The 13442-nt window shown below is 37.4% G+C and overlaps 9 protein-coding genes across 10 annotated transcripts; 4 read left to right on the forward strand and 5 right to left on the reverse strand.

Annotated features, from left to right (window-relative positions):
- Positions 1–113: 113 nt before the first annotated feature.
- LOC115562495 (U6 snRNA-associated Sm-like protein LSm4) lies at positions 114–943 on the reverse strand. Its single transcript, XM_030384132.2, has 4 exons — positions 857–943; positions 750–791; positions 579–677; positions 114–480 (listed from the first exon to the last, which is right to left on the reverse strand). The coding sequence occupies exons 1-4, from the start codon at positions 857–859 to the stop codon at positions 160–162; spliced, it is 465 nt and encodes a 154-aa protein (XP_030239992.1). The 5' UTR covers positions 860–943; the 3' UTR covers positions 114–159.
- A 21-nt stretch (positions 944–964) lies between these two features.
- holn1 (CD2 antigen cytoplasmic tail-binding protein 2 homolog holn1) lies at positions 965–2264 on the forward strand. Its single transcript, XM_018098586.3, has 3 exons — positions 965–1194; positions 1259–1451; positions 1514–2264. Exons 1-3 carry the CDS (start codon positions 1091–1093, stop codon positions 2153–2155), a joined length of 939 nt encoding a protein of 312 aa, XP_017954075.2. The 5' UTR covers positions 965–1090; the 3' UTR covers positions 2156–2264.
- A 274-nt stretch (positions 2265–2538) lies between these two features.
- Positions 2539–3647, forward strand: Bug22 (cilia- and flagella-associated protein 20). Its single transcript, XM_018098595.3, has 2 exons — positions 2539–3029; positions 3091–3647. The coding sequence occupies exons 1-2, from the start codon at positions 2754–2756 to the stop codon at positions 3412–3414; spliced, it is 600 nt and encodes a 199-aa protein (XP_017954084.1). The 5' UTR covers positions 2539–2753; the 3' UTR covers positions 3415–3647.
- LOC115562493 (methionine aminopeptidase 1D, mitochondrial) lies at positions 3548–5585 on the reverse strand. Its single transcript, XM_030384124.2, has 3 exons — positions 5403–5585; positions 4397–5070; positions 3548–3864 (listed from the first exon to the last, which is right to left on the reverse strand). The coding sequence occupies exons 1-3, from the start codon at positions 5480–5482 to the stop codon at positions 3668–3670; spliced, it is 951 nt and encodes a 316-aa protein (XP_030239984.1). The 5' UTR covers positions 5483–5585; the 3' UTR covers positions 3548–3667.
- On the forward strand, positions 5584–7215 carry Sirt6 (sirtuin 6). Its single transcript, XM_030384123.2, has 5 exons — positions 5584–5741; positions 5803–5930; positions 5983–6405; positions 6470–6593; positions 6654–7215. The coding sequence occupies exons 1-5, from the start codon at positions 5676–5678 to the stop codon at positions 6915–6917; spliced, it is 1005 nt and encodes a 334-aa protein (XP_030239983.1). The 5' UTR covers positions 5584–5675; the 3' UTR covers positions 6918–7215.
- LSm-4 (COMM domain containing 5 Like Sm protein 4) lies at positions 6676–7997 on the reverse strand. The gene is made up of 3 exons (XM_030384125.2): positions 7612–7997; positions 7381–7524; positions 6676–7189 (listed from the first exon to the last, which is right to left on the reverse strand). The coding sequence occupies exons 1-3, from the start codon at positions 7917–7919 to the stop codon at positions 7018–7020; spliced, it is 624 nt and encodes a 207-aa protein (XP_030239985.1). The 5' UTR covers positions 7920–7997; the 3' UTR covers positions 6676–7017.
- A 380-nt stretch (positions 7998–8377) lies between these two features.
- Positions 8378–9875, reverse strand: KdelR (ER lumen protein-retaining receptor). 2 transcript variants are annotated; one of them, XM_030384120.2, is made up of 2 exons: positions 9737–9875; positions 8378–9673 (listed from the first exon to the last, which is right to left on the reverse strand). In XM_030384120.2, exon 2 carries the CDS (start codon positions 9578–9580, stop codon positions 8942–8944), a length of 639 nt encoding a protein of 212 aa, XP_030239980.1. In that variant the 5' UTR covers positions 9581–9673; positions 9737–9875; the 3' UTR covers positions 8378–8941. The 2 variants fall into 2 exon arrangements, with proteins under 2 accessions (XP_030239980.1, XP_089114803.1); XM_089258677.1 differs by having other exon boundaries at positions 8378–9670; positions 9737–9849.
- Positions 9876–9961: 86 nt separating this feature from the next.
- On the forward strand, positions 9962–10939 carry SmB (small ribonucleoprotein particle protein SmB). Its single transcript, XM_030384121.2, has 2 exons — positions 9962–10152; positions 10285–10939. Exons 1-2 carry the CDS (start codon positions 10150–10152, stop codon positions 10876–10878), a joined length of 597 nt encoding a protein of 198 aa, XP_030239981.1. The 5' UTR covers positions 9962–10149; the 3' UTR covers positions 10879–10939.
- A 166-nt stretch (positions 10940–11105) lies between these two features.
- Wdfy2 (WD repeat and FYVE domain containing 2) lies at positions 11106–13376 on the reverse strand. Its single transcript, XM_030384119.2, has 6 exons — positions 12999–13376; positions 12563–12910; positions 12385–12497; positions 12031–12157; positions 11739–11935; positions 11106–11672 (listed from the first exon to the last, which is right to left on the reverse strand). The coding sequence occupies exons 1-6, from the start codon at positions 13157–13159 to the stop codon at positions 11392–11394; spliced, it is 1227 nt and encodes a 408-aa protein (XP_030239979.1). The 5' UTR covers positions 13160–13376; the 3' UTR covers positions 11106–11391.
- Between the last annotated feature and the right edge of the window lie 66 nt (positions 13377–13442).

The raw sequence follows: 13442 nt of genomic DNA on the forward strand, positions 1-13442 counted from the left end.
TTAAGCAATAAGCTATATCGATAGCTGTATGTTTTAGTTTGAAGGTTTCGAATTGGATTGAGATTGTAATTACAAAAGAGTTTATATTAGCAAATGCCCCCAACATCTGTGTATAATATCAATTGAGTTGCATTTAATTAGTTTAATTACTATATTTTATTATTTTCTAAGCTTATTTCCCTGGGGGGCTGGACGATTGCCTTGTCCTGCATTTCCACCTCGCATACCACCATTGCCAAGTCCTCCACCACTGGGCCCACTGCGAACACCAAAGTTGTTTCGATTTCCACTCCGAGGAGCACGTTGGTTTTGATTCTGCGATGAGTTTCCGCCACGATTTTTGTTCATTTCAGCACGATTCCTTGATTTGGCTTGTGCATCTTCCTTAACCATGTCGATCACTTCGTCTGGAATACGTAGATATTTAATTGTGCTACCACGTATGTAGCATTCCGGCATGCGCCAAAACCTGTCGCCATCCTTAAAAGAAATACAATTTATTCAATACGCATGGCATAGTTAGATAAAGAAAATTGTATATATGAGAAGTTTTCTCAATGTATAAATTTGCTCCTTACCTTTGAAGTACAAATTACATCACGCAGGTTAATATTCATCCAAGAATCGCAACTAACTAAATGTCCATTGTATGTTTCTCCATTTTTCAGCTCCACCAGCTGTTAATATAAAATTTTAAGCGAGTATAAACAAATCGTACAGGCCGAACTAAATGCCGGCATAAAACTTACCATGGGATGACTTTGAGCTGTTTTTAGGAGTGATAGCGGCAGCTTGAAGTAAAAGCAGTCATTGTTATTATATGTTATTAACAACGAAGAAAAATAATATTGCTTACCATTTTTATTTTATACTTTTACAAAAAAATAGTAATGTGAACTTTAGAGATGAGACTTTCGGATTACGGATTCCATTTTCTTATGATAAAGCGAATCATAATATTGGTATGCTTCATTTGAACTAGTTCACAAATCAATGCAACTCTGAAATGGCAACATAAACACTTCTTTATTAACTAAATTTGTTAATGTAACAAGTATACAAAAATATCAGCTATAAAAAATATATAAAAATGGCATCGAAAAGAAAACAAAATTTTGATTTATCTGATAGTGATGTATTCAAAAAGAAACACACTTTAGACTCAGATGAAGAGGACTCCGACGACTACGAACGGTTTGCAAAGACTTACTAAATACAAAAGGAACAAGAAATGCTAATTATATTATTCTTAATTCAGAGACAATCTCAACGACAGTGATATAGAAGGTGGTGAGGAGGGTGTAGGTAAAGTAGAAGATGATGTCAAAATAACACCATTTAACATGCGTGAGGAACTGGAGGAGGGACATTTTGATAAGGAAGGCCACTATCACTGGAACAAAGAAGCTCAAATTAAGGATAACTGGTTGGATAACATTGACTGGGTTAAGGTGTTAAGATTTCTATATAAATCACTATCAGTTGCTAATAAATCATTTAATTTATATAATAGGTAGAGAAAGATAAAAACTACTTTGATCCAAACAACGAAGAAAACTCAGCTGATGGCAGCTTACCTCCTAAACCATTTAACCAATCGATGGCGTTTACCAAAATGCTTGAGTTTATGAAGCCAGGGGAAACTGTGCAAATGGCTTTGCAGAGATTGGGCCGTAAGCGACCTAAATTATCCACACTCGAGAAGCTGCGGCAAAAAAAAGCGGGAATTGAGAACACTGAAACGCAGCAAATTGCAAAGCTAACCGAATTGGCAAACGAAATATTGTCAAATACAGGAAACATGGATATATATCAGGAGACATACGAAAAGATAAAGCAAAAACTAGAGGATTTGCCAAGTACAAGCAAGCCTGTGGACGATTCTTTCGATATGTACGCCGATGATTTCGAAGAAAAAGAGTCCAACCTCTTAAAAGGCTTACAAAAAGAGGCAAAGGAACCAAGTACAAATGAATTAAAATGGGAGTTTAAATGGAAGCAGACTGATGAAGAAATTCAGGGCCCATACAGTACAGAGAAAATGTTCAATTGGTCTCAAGGAGACTATTTTAAGACTGGAGTATATGTACGCAAAGTTGGGGAGAATTCAAATTTTTACTCGAGTAATAGGATAGATTTTGATTTGTATTTGTAAACAAAAATCATTTGTTAATGGTTAACGCTAAGTAGCATCTTTGTTTTTAATTACTATTGGAAATAAAGAAAGATTTCAAGTTTCTCGAGAAATTGGAACTTAAACGTTATTATATGAATTATATTTTACCAAATTTATATATTTAACAATTAAAAAGATTGTTAATTTCGATATATTTCGGCTTGATAGATACATGGTGGTAAATATAATAAGTAAATAACAAAATTTGCTTTAATGGTAAAGTGCACAAAAAGGTACTTTCTTATCGCTACTAAAAAAATGTTTTTATTTTTTTTTTTTTTTTGTGCTAACGCTATGTTGAAAAAAGTGGAGTTTGAAGAAAAGCTGGTCAATACATTGTGGTGGCATATCGATAACACTTTATCTGATAGTTCGGTTTTCAACATCTCTGTTACTAATAGCAACACATTGTTGTTTACAAATTTATTGACATAAGAAAATTAGAATACTTTTGTAGTTGTGTTCGTAATCCTCACAAATTCCGGCTTAGCAAAATTTATCGGCCAGCACCCACTGGTCACATAAAAAATTGCAAAAGCTCGAGTTACCATTCACGACGGTCCATAAATTGCGCGAAATGTTCAAAAACACGTTTCAATCCGGATTTCTGTCAATACTTTACAGCATTGGTTCCAAGCCGCTCCAGCTATGGGACAAGAAAGTTCGAAATGGACATATCAAACGAATAACTGACAATGATATTCAGAGCCTAGTTCTTGAAATAGTTGGAACTAACGTTAGCACAACATTTATCACTTGCCCGGCTGACCCAAAGAAGACGCTGGGCATTAAGCTGCCTTTCTTGGTGATGATAATCAAGAACATGAAGAAGTACTTCACTTTTGAAGTCCAGGTAAGTCATGTATGCATACGTATACGTAAGGAGCGCTCATTGCAATTGCATATCTGAACAGGTTCTAGACGATAAAAATGTGCGACGTCGTTTTCGCGCCAGCAATTATCAATCGACCACACGGGTGAAGCCGTTTATATGTACAATGCCAATGCGTTTGGATGAGGGTTGGAATCAAATACAATTTAATTTGTCCGACTTTACACGTCGCGCCTATGGTACCAACTACGTGGAGACACTACGGGTTCAGATCCATGCAAATTGTCGAATACGTCGAGTATATTTTTCGGATCGGCTCTACTCGGAAGATGAGCTCCCTCCAGAATTCAAGTTGTTTTTGCCCATACAAAAACCAGTTCAAAAATCGAATGCCATATGCAGTTAACCAGCTTCGATGTCGATTCAATTCCAAAATATATGCACATATATGTATATATAAATATATATATTTATACATATGTCGCCAGCTATAATGACAAACCAAATCAAATTTATAATAATCACTTGGCAACAACAAATTTTCTTGCAAGCCGGCATACGCGTTTATTAAAACACTTATCTATGTCAATTATGCGCTTACTACAAAAATTTGAAATAAAAATTCACTATTTATGTTAACGCTTTGCATTTTCACTATTTTAGCCCTCTTTCGTTAGTATCTCAGCGCCCGTATCTGTGATTAGAATCGTATGCTCGAACTGTGCGCTCCGTGAATTGTCCAAGGTGATTGCCGTCCATCCATCCTCCAAGATTCCGATTTCGCCACCGCCTAGAGAGAGTATTGGTTCAATGGTAAAAGTCATGCCAGCTTGCATTTTACCCGGCACCTCATTGTCTAAAATCCAATTGAAAAAGAAACTAATTACTAAATCATAAATGAAACCAATTAATGTAGAAATTATCCTTCTAGAACAATCTATATTTTTCAACAACCTTGTCCCTTTAAGGGTCCTTTGTACTCTAAGAATAATTAGGCCATTGTAATAGACAGAGATAGTAGCCCTTGCTTAGTTTGAGTTCCTCTCACTTGCTCTCCCAAACTCGAACATATTTATTTATATGTATATTTGCATGTGTACAATAAAGCACCTTCTCTCCCTATCAACGAGCAAAGAAGTTACGAGTCATGAAGGTAATGCGATAGACAGAGATAGTCAGTCACCGTTACTTAGTTTTATTGCTTGTGCCTTTCTCAAAAGTACATTTATTTGTATGTAAAGAATGAGGAGCATATATTTTTATGTGTGAACATCTCTACTCTTTTGAGTGCGGAGTATCGCACAATAGTTGAAGGATCCTGCAATCCTTCAATTCGAATTACAACGGTACTATTGTAATTTTTATGGGGACATAAATAAAGCTCTTACCATAGTGATAAATTTCGGGTGGTCCATGGAAGTAACTACCAATGCCATGGCCAATAAATGCGGATACCGACTCCAGCTGATGTTCCTCGCAATATCTCTGTATGTATTTGCCGATTTCTTTGAAGGGCACACCCGGACCGCAGAGTTCGATGCACTTGTTTAGGCACTCGCGCGTGCAGTTTACCAAGAACCGCCCACGTTCATCGACGTCACCTATGAGAAATGTCTCGGAACAATCGCCATGGTAGCCATTCTGGTAGACAGTGACATCGATATTGATGATGTCGCCGTCAAACAGGGGTCGGTCATCCGGTATACCATGACAGGCCACGTTATTAACGGAAGTGCATAAGGACTTTGGGAAGCCAGCGTATCGCAGAGGGGACGGGTAGGCATTTAAGGAGAGTATTCGTTCGTGCGCATAGCTATCTATCTCATCCGTAGTTACGCCAACTTTTGCCATTTTGCCACATTCCTGTAGTATTTGCGCGGCCAATTTGCCACTTGATCTCATGTAATTGACCTGCTCATCATTTTTTATTTCAGGACTTCCATTTGTGTTGCCTGGCGGCTGTGGTGTATAGTAATATGGTGGCTTCTGAATGTGTTTGGGAACGCTGCGCTCATTGGAAACTTTTCCAGCGGCTGTTATTATTTCCCACTTGCCCTTATCTCTGTAATACAGAGAGATGCGTTTGTATTATTGGCATATTTTCCATTTTTTATCAGTTAACTAATTTCATTATATAAGAATAGTAGGATGGCCGGATGAGCAGCTAGATCCTCGGTGATTCCATCGAAAATTTGTTTATCTGCGTTTTTAAACATTGTCCCTTGTAGAATATAGTACAATATTAATTAGTTGAACATATTTTTAAGTGAATCATTCAAATTTTCAATTCATTAATTAGTTCAAATTCTGTCGATCGTTTATGAACGAATTTTTTACTGTAAGCATAAGAGGAAGATATACTATTACAAACATTATATCTTAAATAGATCATACCGCTTGCTAAGCTGGAAGAAACTTCTCCGTGCATGGTGACCATAAATATGCCAGCTACTTTTTGATACTTGAAGCAGCATTTTATTAATTATTGTTATTTATTTAACAATAATTAAAATAAATAATAATTCGAACAGCTGGCAGGAGGCAGGCACGGCGATTTGCAGAAAACTAACCGATAATACTATCGAATTAGGTATTTTTATCGATAGTGGTCAACATATTTGTAAACAAATAGGTCAATTTATGCTATTAGAAATAAATTGATAGATCATGAGTTGTAACTATGCTGAAGGTCTTTCAGCTTACGAAAATAAAGGAATCCTCGGTTTACCGGAAGTAAGCAATATATTTAAATTATATGGTACATAGAAATATGGTTGACGTTATATGTTTTCAGAATTTCGAGTCTGAAGAAGTTGTGAACCAAAAATGCAAACATTTGGCTAACTTAATTAAAGACTCGAAACATGTTGTGTTTCATACAGGTGCAGGTATCAGCACCTCAGCTGGTATTCCCGATTTTAGGTAATAAATAATGTAATTTGATGAATTACTAAGATAGCTGAAAAAATTATAGGGGACCCAAAGGAGTCTGGACACTGGAAGAAAAAGGAGAGAGGCCTACTTTCAATACATCTTTTGACGAGGCTAAGCCAACAAAATCTCACATGGCCTTAAAAGCGTTAATCGATCATGGATATGTACAATATATTGTGTCACAAAATATCGACGGCTTACATTTGAAGTCTGGAATAGATCGAAAGTACCTGGCGGAGCTGCATGGAAATATTTTCATCGAGCAATGTCAAAAATGTCGACGACAGTTTATAAGCCAAACGACGGTAGAAACTGTGGGGCAAAAGCTGTTGGGACGTCCTTGCAGATCCAGTGAAGTAGGCCAGAGTCGCAGATGCAGAGGAGGTGTTATGCAGGATAACGTCTTGGATTGGGAACACGATCTACCAGAACGTGACTTAGATATGGCATTCATGCATTCCACGTAAGTTTAGTTTACATTAGTATCGCAGAGTACGCCATTTAAAATCCTTATCTGCATTAATTAGTCTAGCTGATGTTAACATTACCCTTGGCACAACCTTGCAAATTGTCCCGAGTGGAAACTTACCTCTTAAAAATCTAAAACATGGTGGAAAGCTTGTCATATGCAACCTTCAGCCCACAAAGCATGTACGTAAACTTATGCAAGCTATAATTAATTCATTATACCAATGAATTTTCTTCTTAAAGGACAAGAAAGCATTTTTAAACATTTCATGTTATATTGACAATATATTGGAAAAAGTTTGCAAACGTTTGGGCGTCGAGATTCCAGAGTACTCCGAGGATTGTGATCCAACAAAGAATGACAACATTTCGGAATGGACGCTGCCGCAAGAGTATGTTAAAGAGTTGGATAAACGATTCAAAGAGTATCAGAAAACATTTGCAAAAAGTAATAAAAGCACACTTATAAATAAAAAACGTATTAAAAAGCGCAAACGGAGCGAATAAACAGCATTTATATATGTAGTTACTAAGCTATTATAACATAAGTAAAATATAAATCAAATACATAACTAACCATACTGCCTACAACTTAAATTACTCTTATCTAAAACTGTTTCAAAACAGGACGATTCTGCAAGGATTGCAGCTCGCTGAGCATCGTAGCCACATTAAACCGAAGACGTTGAAACATTGACAAAGGCAGCTCTAAAGTACGATGTTCGCCATTATTTAATTTAAAATGCAATACAATTGTGGGCTTATCGAGCTGGGTCATTCTATAATTAAAGAAAATATTAACTTTCATACATATATATTTATTGAAAACAAATTGTTTGGGTTGAATTTTTATTCTAAATGATGTGCGCTTTCTCTGCAATTCCTTGCTAATCAATATTTGATCGCTTAGTTTATTCTCATAACGGCAACAAGTTCTCATGGGAATAAATAATGCAACGACTTTACTTACGTTGAGCCCAAGGAAATATTTATCCGCCATTGCACGTCCAACATTTTTGGTCTTTCCATTTTGGTTTCAGCAAAATTTCTACTAAGCGTTGTACGGTGGTTAATCAGCACCTTCGCCAAATCGTCAGCGCAAGCATCTGTGAAGCTAAAAGCGCATAAGTTGAATTACATTGATATCTATGTACATATGTTATAGTTATAGTATATATAGTTTTTATTATGGTTAGCTTACCACAAATCGTCAATTAAACACTGCCTTAGTTCTTGCTCCTTGACCGCCCCCTTTGGATAGCGTAAATAGATTTGCATTAGTAACAGCACCATTGTAAACAGTTCGCAAAAATTCTTAGGCACTTCGTGGCCTGCATTTTTAAGTTTATTTATTGCAAGTTCCAAAACATCAGGTGATGACTTTTTTGTTTCGATATAGTGTACCGAAACTTGTATTAAGACGCGTAATATTGATTTACTTAATTGTGGCATGTATATGGTGTATGGCTTGACGCTTTTCAAAATATGATAGCGAAAATTTATGGACATTTTGTTATTTCCAACTTTTGTAAATATAGGAGTAGCCTCTTTTGGCGTTTCGATTGCACTAGCTCAATATAGCGATGCGCGACTTGAAAGCTCGTGAATAAAATCATCGTAAGCGTTTCTGATGAACGATAATTGCAAATAAGAATTCAGGAGTGATATGCCTTAATTATGTGAAAACAAGTAAACAAATTAATTTAATTTTTATAGATTTTTAATTAAATTTTTAAAATTTCTTGAATTACATCACTATTTGATATTTGGATGAGGGCAAATATTTAAGCCTTTACAATTACTTGATATCGCTATGCGGGTAGTTTTCAACAAATTCAAATAGTTAAGCAGTAAAATAAAAAGAAATTTTTTTTATACCGAGCTGTTAGTGTATGTGATTAGATACAAGATAATTTTTGAGATAACGCCAACAAAATTTTTACGATGCAGTGTGAACGAGGTTCGCATAGTACCGAAATTGACCAGAAACGCTGATAGGACTGGTGGATTTATTATTTTTATATTAAATTATAATTAGTAAACATTTTGATTTTGGTTGTAGGAATATAGACGATCTACCAGATAAGATACAATAAGAGCTTACATACATGCATATGTATGTATACAGGCGTACATACATTAATAAGCAAAATTACGGGTATTGAATGATTTTTGATTGCAGATGGAAATCATAATGATAAGATTTTGTACATTATTTGTATACTTTAATTATTTGCATTGAGTTGGTATATGCATAAATTAATTGTGTCACACATTTTAATTTCTCATGTTCTCTCGTTTTAAATTAATGCAACACAAACAGAATGCTCCCGTTCGATATACAATATCATTTCTAAGTTATTTTTCTTGTTTTTTGTTTTTGTTATGCGATAAAGAACTATTATTAACGCGGCCCGCTTCTTCAAAACTGCTCTTCTTTTCCTCTCTATCTCCTCCTCATCCATTCATCTGAAGCGACGACACCGACACACTCACGCACGCATGGAATTATTAAATGATGCTGACGCTGCTTATGCTGGCAGTTGCAGCTTCTTGCCTTTGAGCACTTTGGTAATATACAGATAGAAGAAATCGCAGTAGAGAATAGTTTGGACGACGCCGGCAAAGATCGCAATCAGATCGTAGTGCGACTCCACCATGTAGCGATAGACCCAATTCAGCAGATATAGAGCACGATACGAGCCGAGGGCAAACAGATAATGACTGGTAATCGATTCAGCTTCTCCAGTCTTGCTCACCAGGAACAGCTGCGGCAATATAGCGACTGATTCCAAATAGATCGAGAATGTCCACAGCACTTCCATCACGGTAAAATCATGATTTATCACCAATGAGAGTAGAGCGCATGGTATAAGCAAAAATTCAATGCGGAACGAATCGTGATTGTGATCGTAGGTGGCTTTAAATTTCACATACATCAAGTAAACGGTGGCGCCTGATGTGGCCAGGAAGAGCACCTTCATCACCGAATTGTAGAGGCTGACGTATGTGGTGAAGAGATCCAGATAGCGTGTCAGATAGACGACAGCGAATAGTATTTGCGATTTTCCCGAAATGCCGGCACATGATCTTGTTTTCCATATTTTCAGCAAAAGAATTATAATAGCAAATACATGCGATAAGTCTCCAGCAAATCGAAAAATATTCATTCTGAGTGATTCGTAAGTTTTTTTTTTCTTTCGATTTTAGTGTGAAATGTTCTTTCTCCTCGTGTTGGTTGCTTGATTGTATTCGATGTACTCCTAAATTGAACAAAATGTAATTCAGCGTTATAATGTAATAGCAAATAAAATAAAGGATTTTACCAAACTGAATTATTTGTTTAATTTTCACTTGTTTTGCCAACGAGTTAAAACTTTTTGGTGTTGTGCCGCCTATATGTACGTAGAATGTCGGCACAAAAGAGAGAAACAAAGAGAGCCAAAGTGACGTGGCCACATACATATATGAGCAACTGAGACGTTTGAACACAATATATTTGTTCTCAGTAGAACACGAAATACAGGGCTGCAAAAAATAATCGAGCAAGCCTGATTCGATAGAAATGTGTACATTTCGCACTAACACGATAACATTCGATGCGTCGATATGCTGCTTGTTTGCGATTTGGACGCAATAGTTTTTTGACAATTTAGTTTCACCTTATCCTGCTGTTATTTAACAATAAGCTGATAAAGTTAATATTTTGTCAATAAACTTATAGAGTACCGGCCCTAAAATGGTAAGTTCCGAAAGAAAAGCGAAGAATTTAAACGCAAATTTGTATTTTACATATGTATACGTTTATGCCGACTGCCGGCCATGCTGTTTTTTTTTTTTTTTTTTTAACTGATTTGTTTGGTTTCTTTTTTAGACTATTGGCAAGAATAATAAAATGATTCAGCACCTGAACTATCGGGTACGGATTGTTCTGCAGGATTCAAGAACTTTTATTGGAACATTTAAAGCATTCGATAAACATATGAATTTAATATTGGGCGATTGCGAAGAGTTTCGTAAAATCCGCTCAAAAAATTCCAAAGTGCCGGAGCGTGAGGAGAAACGTGTTCTGGGATTTGTACTGCTGCGTGGGGAAAATATAGTTTCCCTTACAGTCGAGGGACCACCACCACCTGAGGAAGGTCTTCCCCGCGTGCCCATTCCAGGCGCGGCTCCAGGTCCAGGCATTGGTCGTGTCGCTGGTCGTGGTGTACCTATGAACATTTCGTCCGTGCCGGCTGGCCTCCAAGGCCCCGTCAGGGGTGTCGGCGGTCCCGCCCAACAGCATATGGCTCCCATGGGACGTGGCGTACCCCGAGCTCCTATGATGGGTGCTCCACCACCGGGCATGATACCGGGGGGTATTCCTGCTATGCCGGGCAGCCTTGGGCGGGGTGCACCACCACCCATGCGAGGACCACCACCAATGATGCGCGGCGCACCACCACCGGGACGAGGTGGATATTAATTAAACAGTCCTTTCGCTTTTCATCATAGTAAATAAAATAAAATACAATTTCAATCATTAATTGGCTTCAGGGTCTTAGGTGGGTGGGTGAAGGAGGTCTATGAATTAATCATCCTATACCTGAGCTAAATTAATCGAGAGATATTCTTTATCTGCTATGCAGTATTTCGAGAGAGGAAGCTATATTTTATATGATTAAGATATTAAACATTTGGATATTACAGACATTGATTTGATTTCTTTTATTGATATTCATGGAAATTTAGTTTTACATCAATTTCGAACTTGATGAAAAAGAACTTACATGTTTTAAATATATAGTTAATATGTGAATTCGTGAAACATTGCTTATAATTAAATGTTTTCTTTCCATCATCAATACTTACAGATGTATTTGGTATTTTCGTTATTCTTTTGTTTTTTATTCAGCTTCATACAATACAATATAATTTTTTTTAGAAATTGAAGTCGTGCTATCCTGGTGGATAGTATATATAGTATAGTAATTAAATATTATGCCCAAATGGTAGATAAATCCCACACTTTGATCAATCTATCCTGGCCAACTGTGAGTAGACGCTTACGATCCTCATCCAGATCCATGTGCACAATGGAATGCTTGGCGTCGTGAAAGGCTGCCAGAGAGGGTCGCTCCACTGTCTGCAGCTGCTTGAAGCAGGGATCACAGCAGCGCACATCGAACTCAAAACCCATTATTGGAATATTAATACGGTTCGATGAACAGTTATCGCAAACAGCTTTGCCACAATGACGACAATGGTGCTGTCGTATGCCTAAAATTACATTCCAATATTGCAATTTAATGATTAATCATTCTATGTGTAAGCTGTGTCACTTGCCCAATTGTTTCTGATCCATCATTGACCGGAAATTCCAAAAGAATGGCCTCGAGCAGAGCTGGCAATTGTTGGACTCCACCCAGCCCGGCACCTCTTTGCGCATCGCATTCATTTCCCAAAACACGACCACTGAATCCTCGCCACACGATATCAATTGCTGAGTGTGATTGGCGTACGCTAAAGCCGACACTTTGTTGCTGAATGGAAGAGAATATACAATAATTAATTTAAGGGTATGAAAAGGCCTATTATTGTACACAGGTACATAGAAATATTTCTAATTTAGTATTACCTATGGCCCTGCAGTTCATAGATTGTGCCACGCTTGCCGCCAACGTCCCAAACAATAACAGATTGATCGCAGGCGCCACTAAACAAAAGCTGTGGTCCTTCAACCCATCGTAAGCAACGAATACCAGCTGCAAAAGGAGATTTGATTAATCTGTTAAATAATCCATGTATAGCTGGCGAATAAGGTATATATGTACACATAGGAGAGAAGTTTGAAAGGTTTAAAAGAAATCTATTTAAACAGAAAAATAATTGTATAAGTATGAAAGAAAACAATTTTTAATAAATAGCTTGACAATCTTTTAAGCAACCCTCGTATATGTAATTGTATATACGTAAATATACATATATTTACCAGTATGTCCTTTGAATGTGGTGATAAGCTGCACACCCTGCGCCTCGCAGCGCAGCATTGTGATCTGACCCGCATGATCTCCAATGAAGGCGTACTTGGCCAACGCATCGAACCTAGATTAAATTAAATAGTGATAAAACACTCTCACACATTTCGCAGAGATTACAGAGTAACTCACTGGAGCGCTGTGCAGGGCGTCTCGAACGTGTATCCGCCCACCCGTTTCGCTGTTTCCGTGCAATGGTATGCGAACTGTTTATCTTTGCCAGCAGAGAGTATCCAGTTGTGGGTCTTCGAGAATACAACGGCTACGACGCGACCCTGATGCGACAAGTAGTCGCGCATGAATGATAAGCGATTGCAGTCCTCGGACAGTGTATATTGGGTTACGGTGCCGTTGTCCTGACCGATGTACAATTGGCGCTGCTCCGGCACGTATTCGATGGCCGTACAGCCCGATGGCATATATTGGCAAATGCTGGGCCAGTACTGTCCTGAGTCACGTTTAAGCCACACACGAACAGTTCTATTCAAATATAAATTTAAGGGAAATTATATTCCAAGGCATTAAGGAATTTTCGTTTAAGGGAAATTCGGTTTGTTTATTTACGCACTTGTCGTCAGATACGCTAATGACCCCATTTTCGCCCGGTATTAAAATAGCTGCATTTACATCGTCACCACTGCCCTCTAATTTGCTAAGCAACTCAGGCTTTTTTGTCGACAAAAAGCGATCATTGTTGCTGCGTTGCGCTGGTTTTATCTCGGCTGCCATTCTTCTACTGAGAAAGAGCGAGAGTTAGGATCTATAACAAATGCAGCTAGTGCGTGTGTGTGTGTAAGTCCGTGTGAACTGGCTAAATTAAACCCGAAAAGCCTTCTATACTATCGCTATTATAATTTGTTTAAGCGAATAAATGAATGAATCACAAATAAACTGATTGTATCCAAAAATTACGATCAGTGTGACCCTCACTAGCAAAATTGTTGTTGTATAATTAATTAAAGTGGATACACTTTTCCAATTAGAGCAAGAAAACTATCGATTATTTTCCTAT

This window comes from Drosophila navojoa, chromosome 3, assembly GCF_054131105.1.
Source record: "Drosophila navojoa isolate 15081-1374.11 chromosome 3, UAZ_NAV_1.0, whole genome shotgun sequence".
NCBI lineage: Eukaryota > Metazoa > Arthropoda > Insecta > Diptera > Drosophilidae > Drosophila > Drosophila navojoa.

What these genes read in the sequence shown, in the direction of transcription:
- LSm-4 (XM_030384125.2), bottom strand. Translation starts at nt 7,919, where the DNA reads ATGTCCATAAATTTTCGCTATCATATTTTGAAAAGCGTCAAGCCATAC. An exon ending in TGTTTAATTGACGATTTGTG is followed by an intron (nt 7,525 to 7,611) that starts GTAAGCTAACCA and finishes ATGCGCTTTTAG; the next exon opens with CTTCACAGATGCTTGCGCTG. An exon ending in AATATTTCCTTGGGCTCAAC is followed by an intron (nt 7,190 to 7,380) that starts GTAAGTAAAGTC and finishes CTTTAATTATAG; the next exon opens with AATGACCCAGCTCGATAAGC.
- Sirt6 (XM_030384123.2), top strand. Translation starts at nt 5,676, where the DNA reads ATGAGTTGTAACTATGCTGAAGGTCTTTCAGCTTACGAAAATAAAGGA. An exon ending in GAATCCTCGGTTTACCGGAA is followed by an intron (nt 5,742 to 5,802) that starts GTAAGCAATATA and finishes ATATGTTTTCAG; the next exon opens with AATTTCGAGTCTGAAGAAGT. An exon ending in ACCTTCAGCCCACAAAGCAT is followed by an intron (nt 6,594 to 6,653) that starts GTACGTAAACTT and finishes TTCTTCTTAAAG; the next exon opens with GACAAGAAAGCATTTTTAAA.
- LOC115562493 (XM_030384124.2), bottom strand. Translation starts at nt 5,482, where the DNA reads ATGCTGCTTCAAGTATCAAAAAGTAGCTGGCATATTTATGGTCACCAT. An exon ending in TTCTTCCAGCTTAGCAAGCG is followed by an intron (nt 5,071 to 5,402) that starts GTATGATCTATT and finishes TCTGTATTACAG; the next exon opens with AGATAAGGGCAAGTGGGAAA. An exon ending in ACCCGAAATTTATCACTATG is followed by an intron (nt 3,865 to 4,396) that starts GTAAGAGCTTTA and finishes ATTGGATTTTAG; the next exon opens with ACAATGAGGTGCCGGGTAAA.
- Bug22 (XM_018098595.3), top strand. Translation starts at nt 2,754, where the DNA reads ATGTTCAAAAACACGTTTCAATCCGGATTTCTGTCAATACTTTACAGC. An exon ending in ACTTCACTTTTGAAGTCCAG is followed by an intron (nt 3,030 to 3,090) that starts GTAAGTCATGTA and finishes ATATCTGAACAG; the next exon opens with GTTCTAGACGATAAAAATGT.
- holn1 (XM_018098586.3), top strand. Translation starts at nt 1,091, where the DNA reads ATGGCATCGAAAAGAAAACAAAATTTTGATTTATCTGATAGTGATGTA. An exon ending in GACTCCGACGACTACGAACG is followed by an intron (nt 1,195 to 1,258) that starts GTTTGCAAAGAC and finishes TTCTTAATTCAG; the next exon opens with AGACAATCTCAACGACAGTG. An exon ending in ATAACATTGACTGGGTTAAG is followed by an intron (nt 1,452 to 1,513) that starts GTGTTAAGATTT and finishes TTTATATAATAG; the next exon opens with GTAGAGAAAGATAAAAACTA.
- KdelR (XM_030384120.2), bottom strand. Translation starts at nt 9,580, where the DNA reads ATGAATATTTTTCGATTTGCTGGAGACTTATCGCATGTATTTGCTATT.
- LOC115562495 (XM_030384132.2), bottom strand. An exon ending in CAGCTCAAAGTCATCCCATG is followed by an intron (nt 678 to 749) that starts GTAAGTTTTATG and finishes TTATATTAACAG; the next exon opens with CTGGTGGAGCTGAAAAATGG. An exon ending in ATGTAATTTGTACTTCAAAG is followed by an intron (nt 481 to 578) that starts GTAAGGAGCAAA and finishes ATTTCTTTTAAG; the next exon opens with GATGGCGACAGGTTTTGGCG.
- Wdfy2 (XM_030384119.2), bottom strand. Translation starts at nt 13,159, where the DNA reads ATGGCAGCCGAGATAAAACCAGCGCAACGCAGCAACAATGATCGCTTT. An exon ending in ATTAGCGTATCTGACGACAA is followed by an intron (nt 12,911 to 12,998) that starts GTGCGTAAATAA and finishes ATATTTGAATAG; the next exon opens with AACTGTTCGTGTGTGGCTTA. An exon ending in GATGGATCAGAAACAATTGG is followed by an intron (nt 11,673 to 11,738) that starts GCAAGTGACACA and finishes ATGTAATTTTAG; the next exon opens with GCATACGACAGCACCATTGT.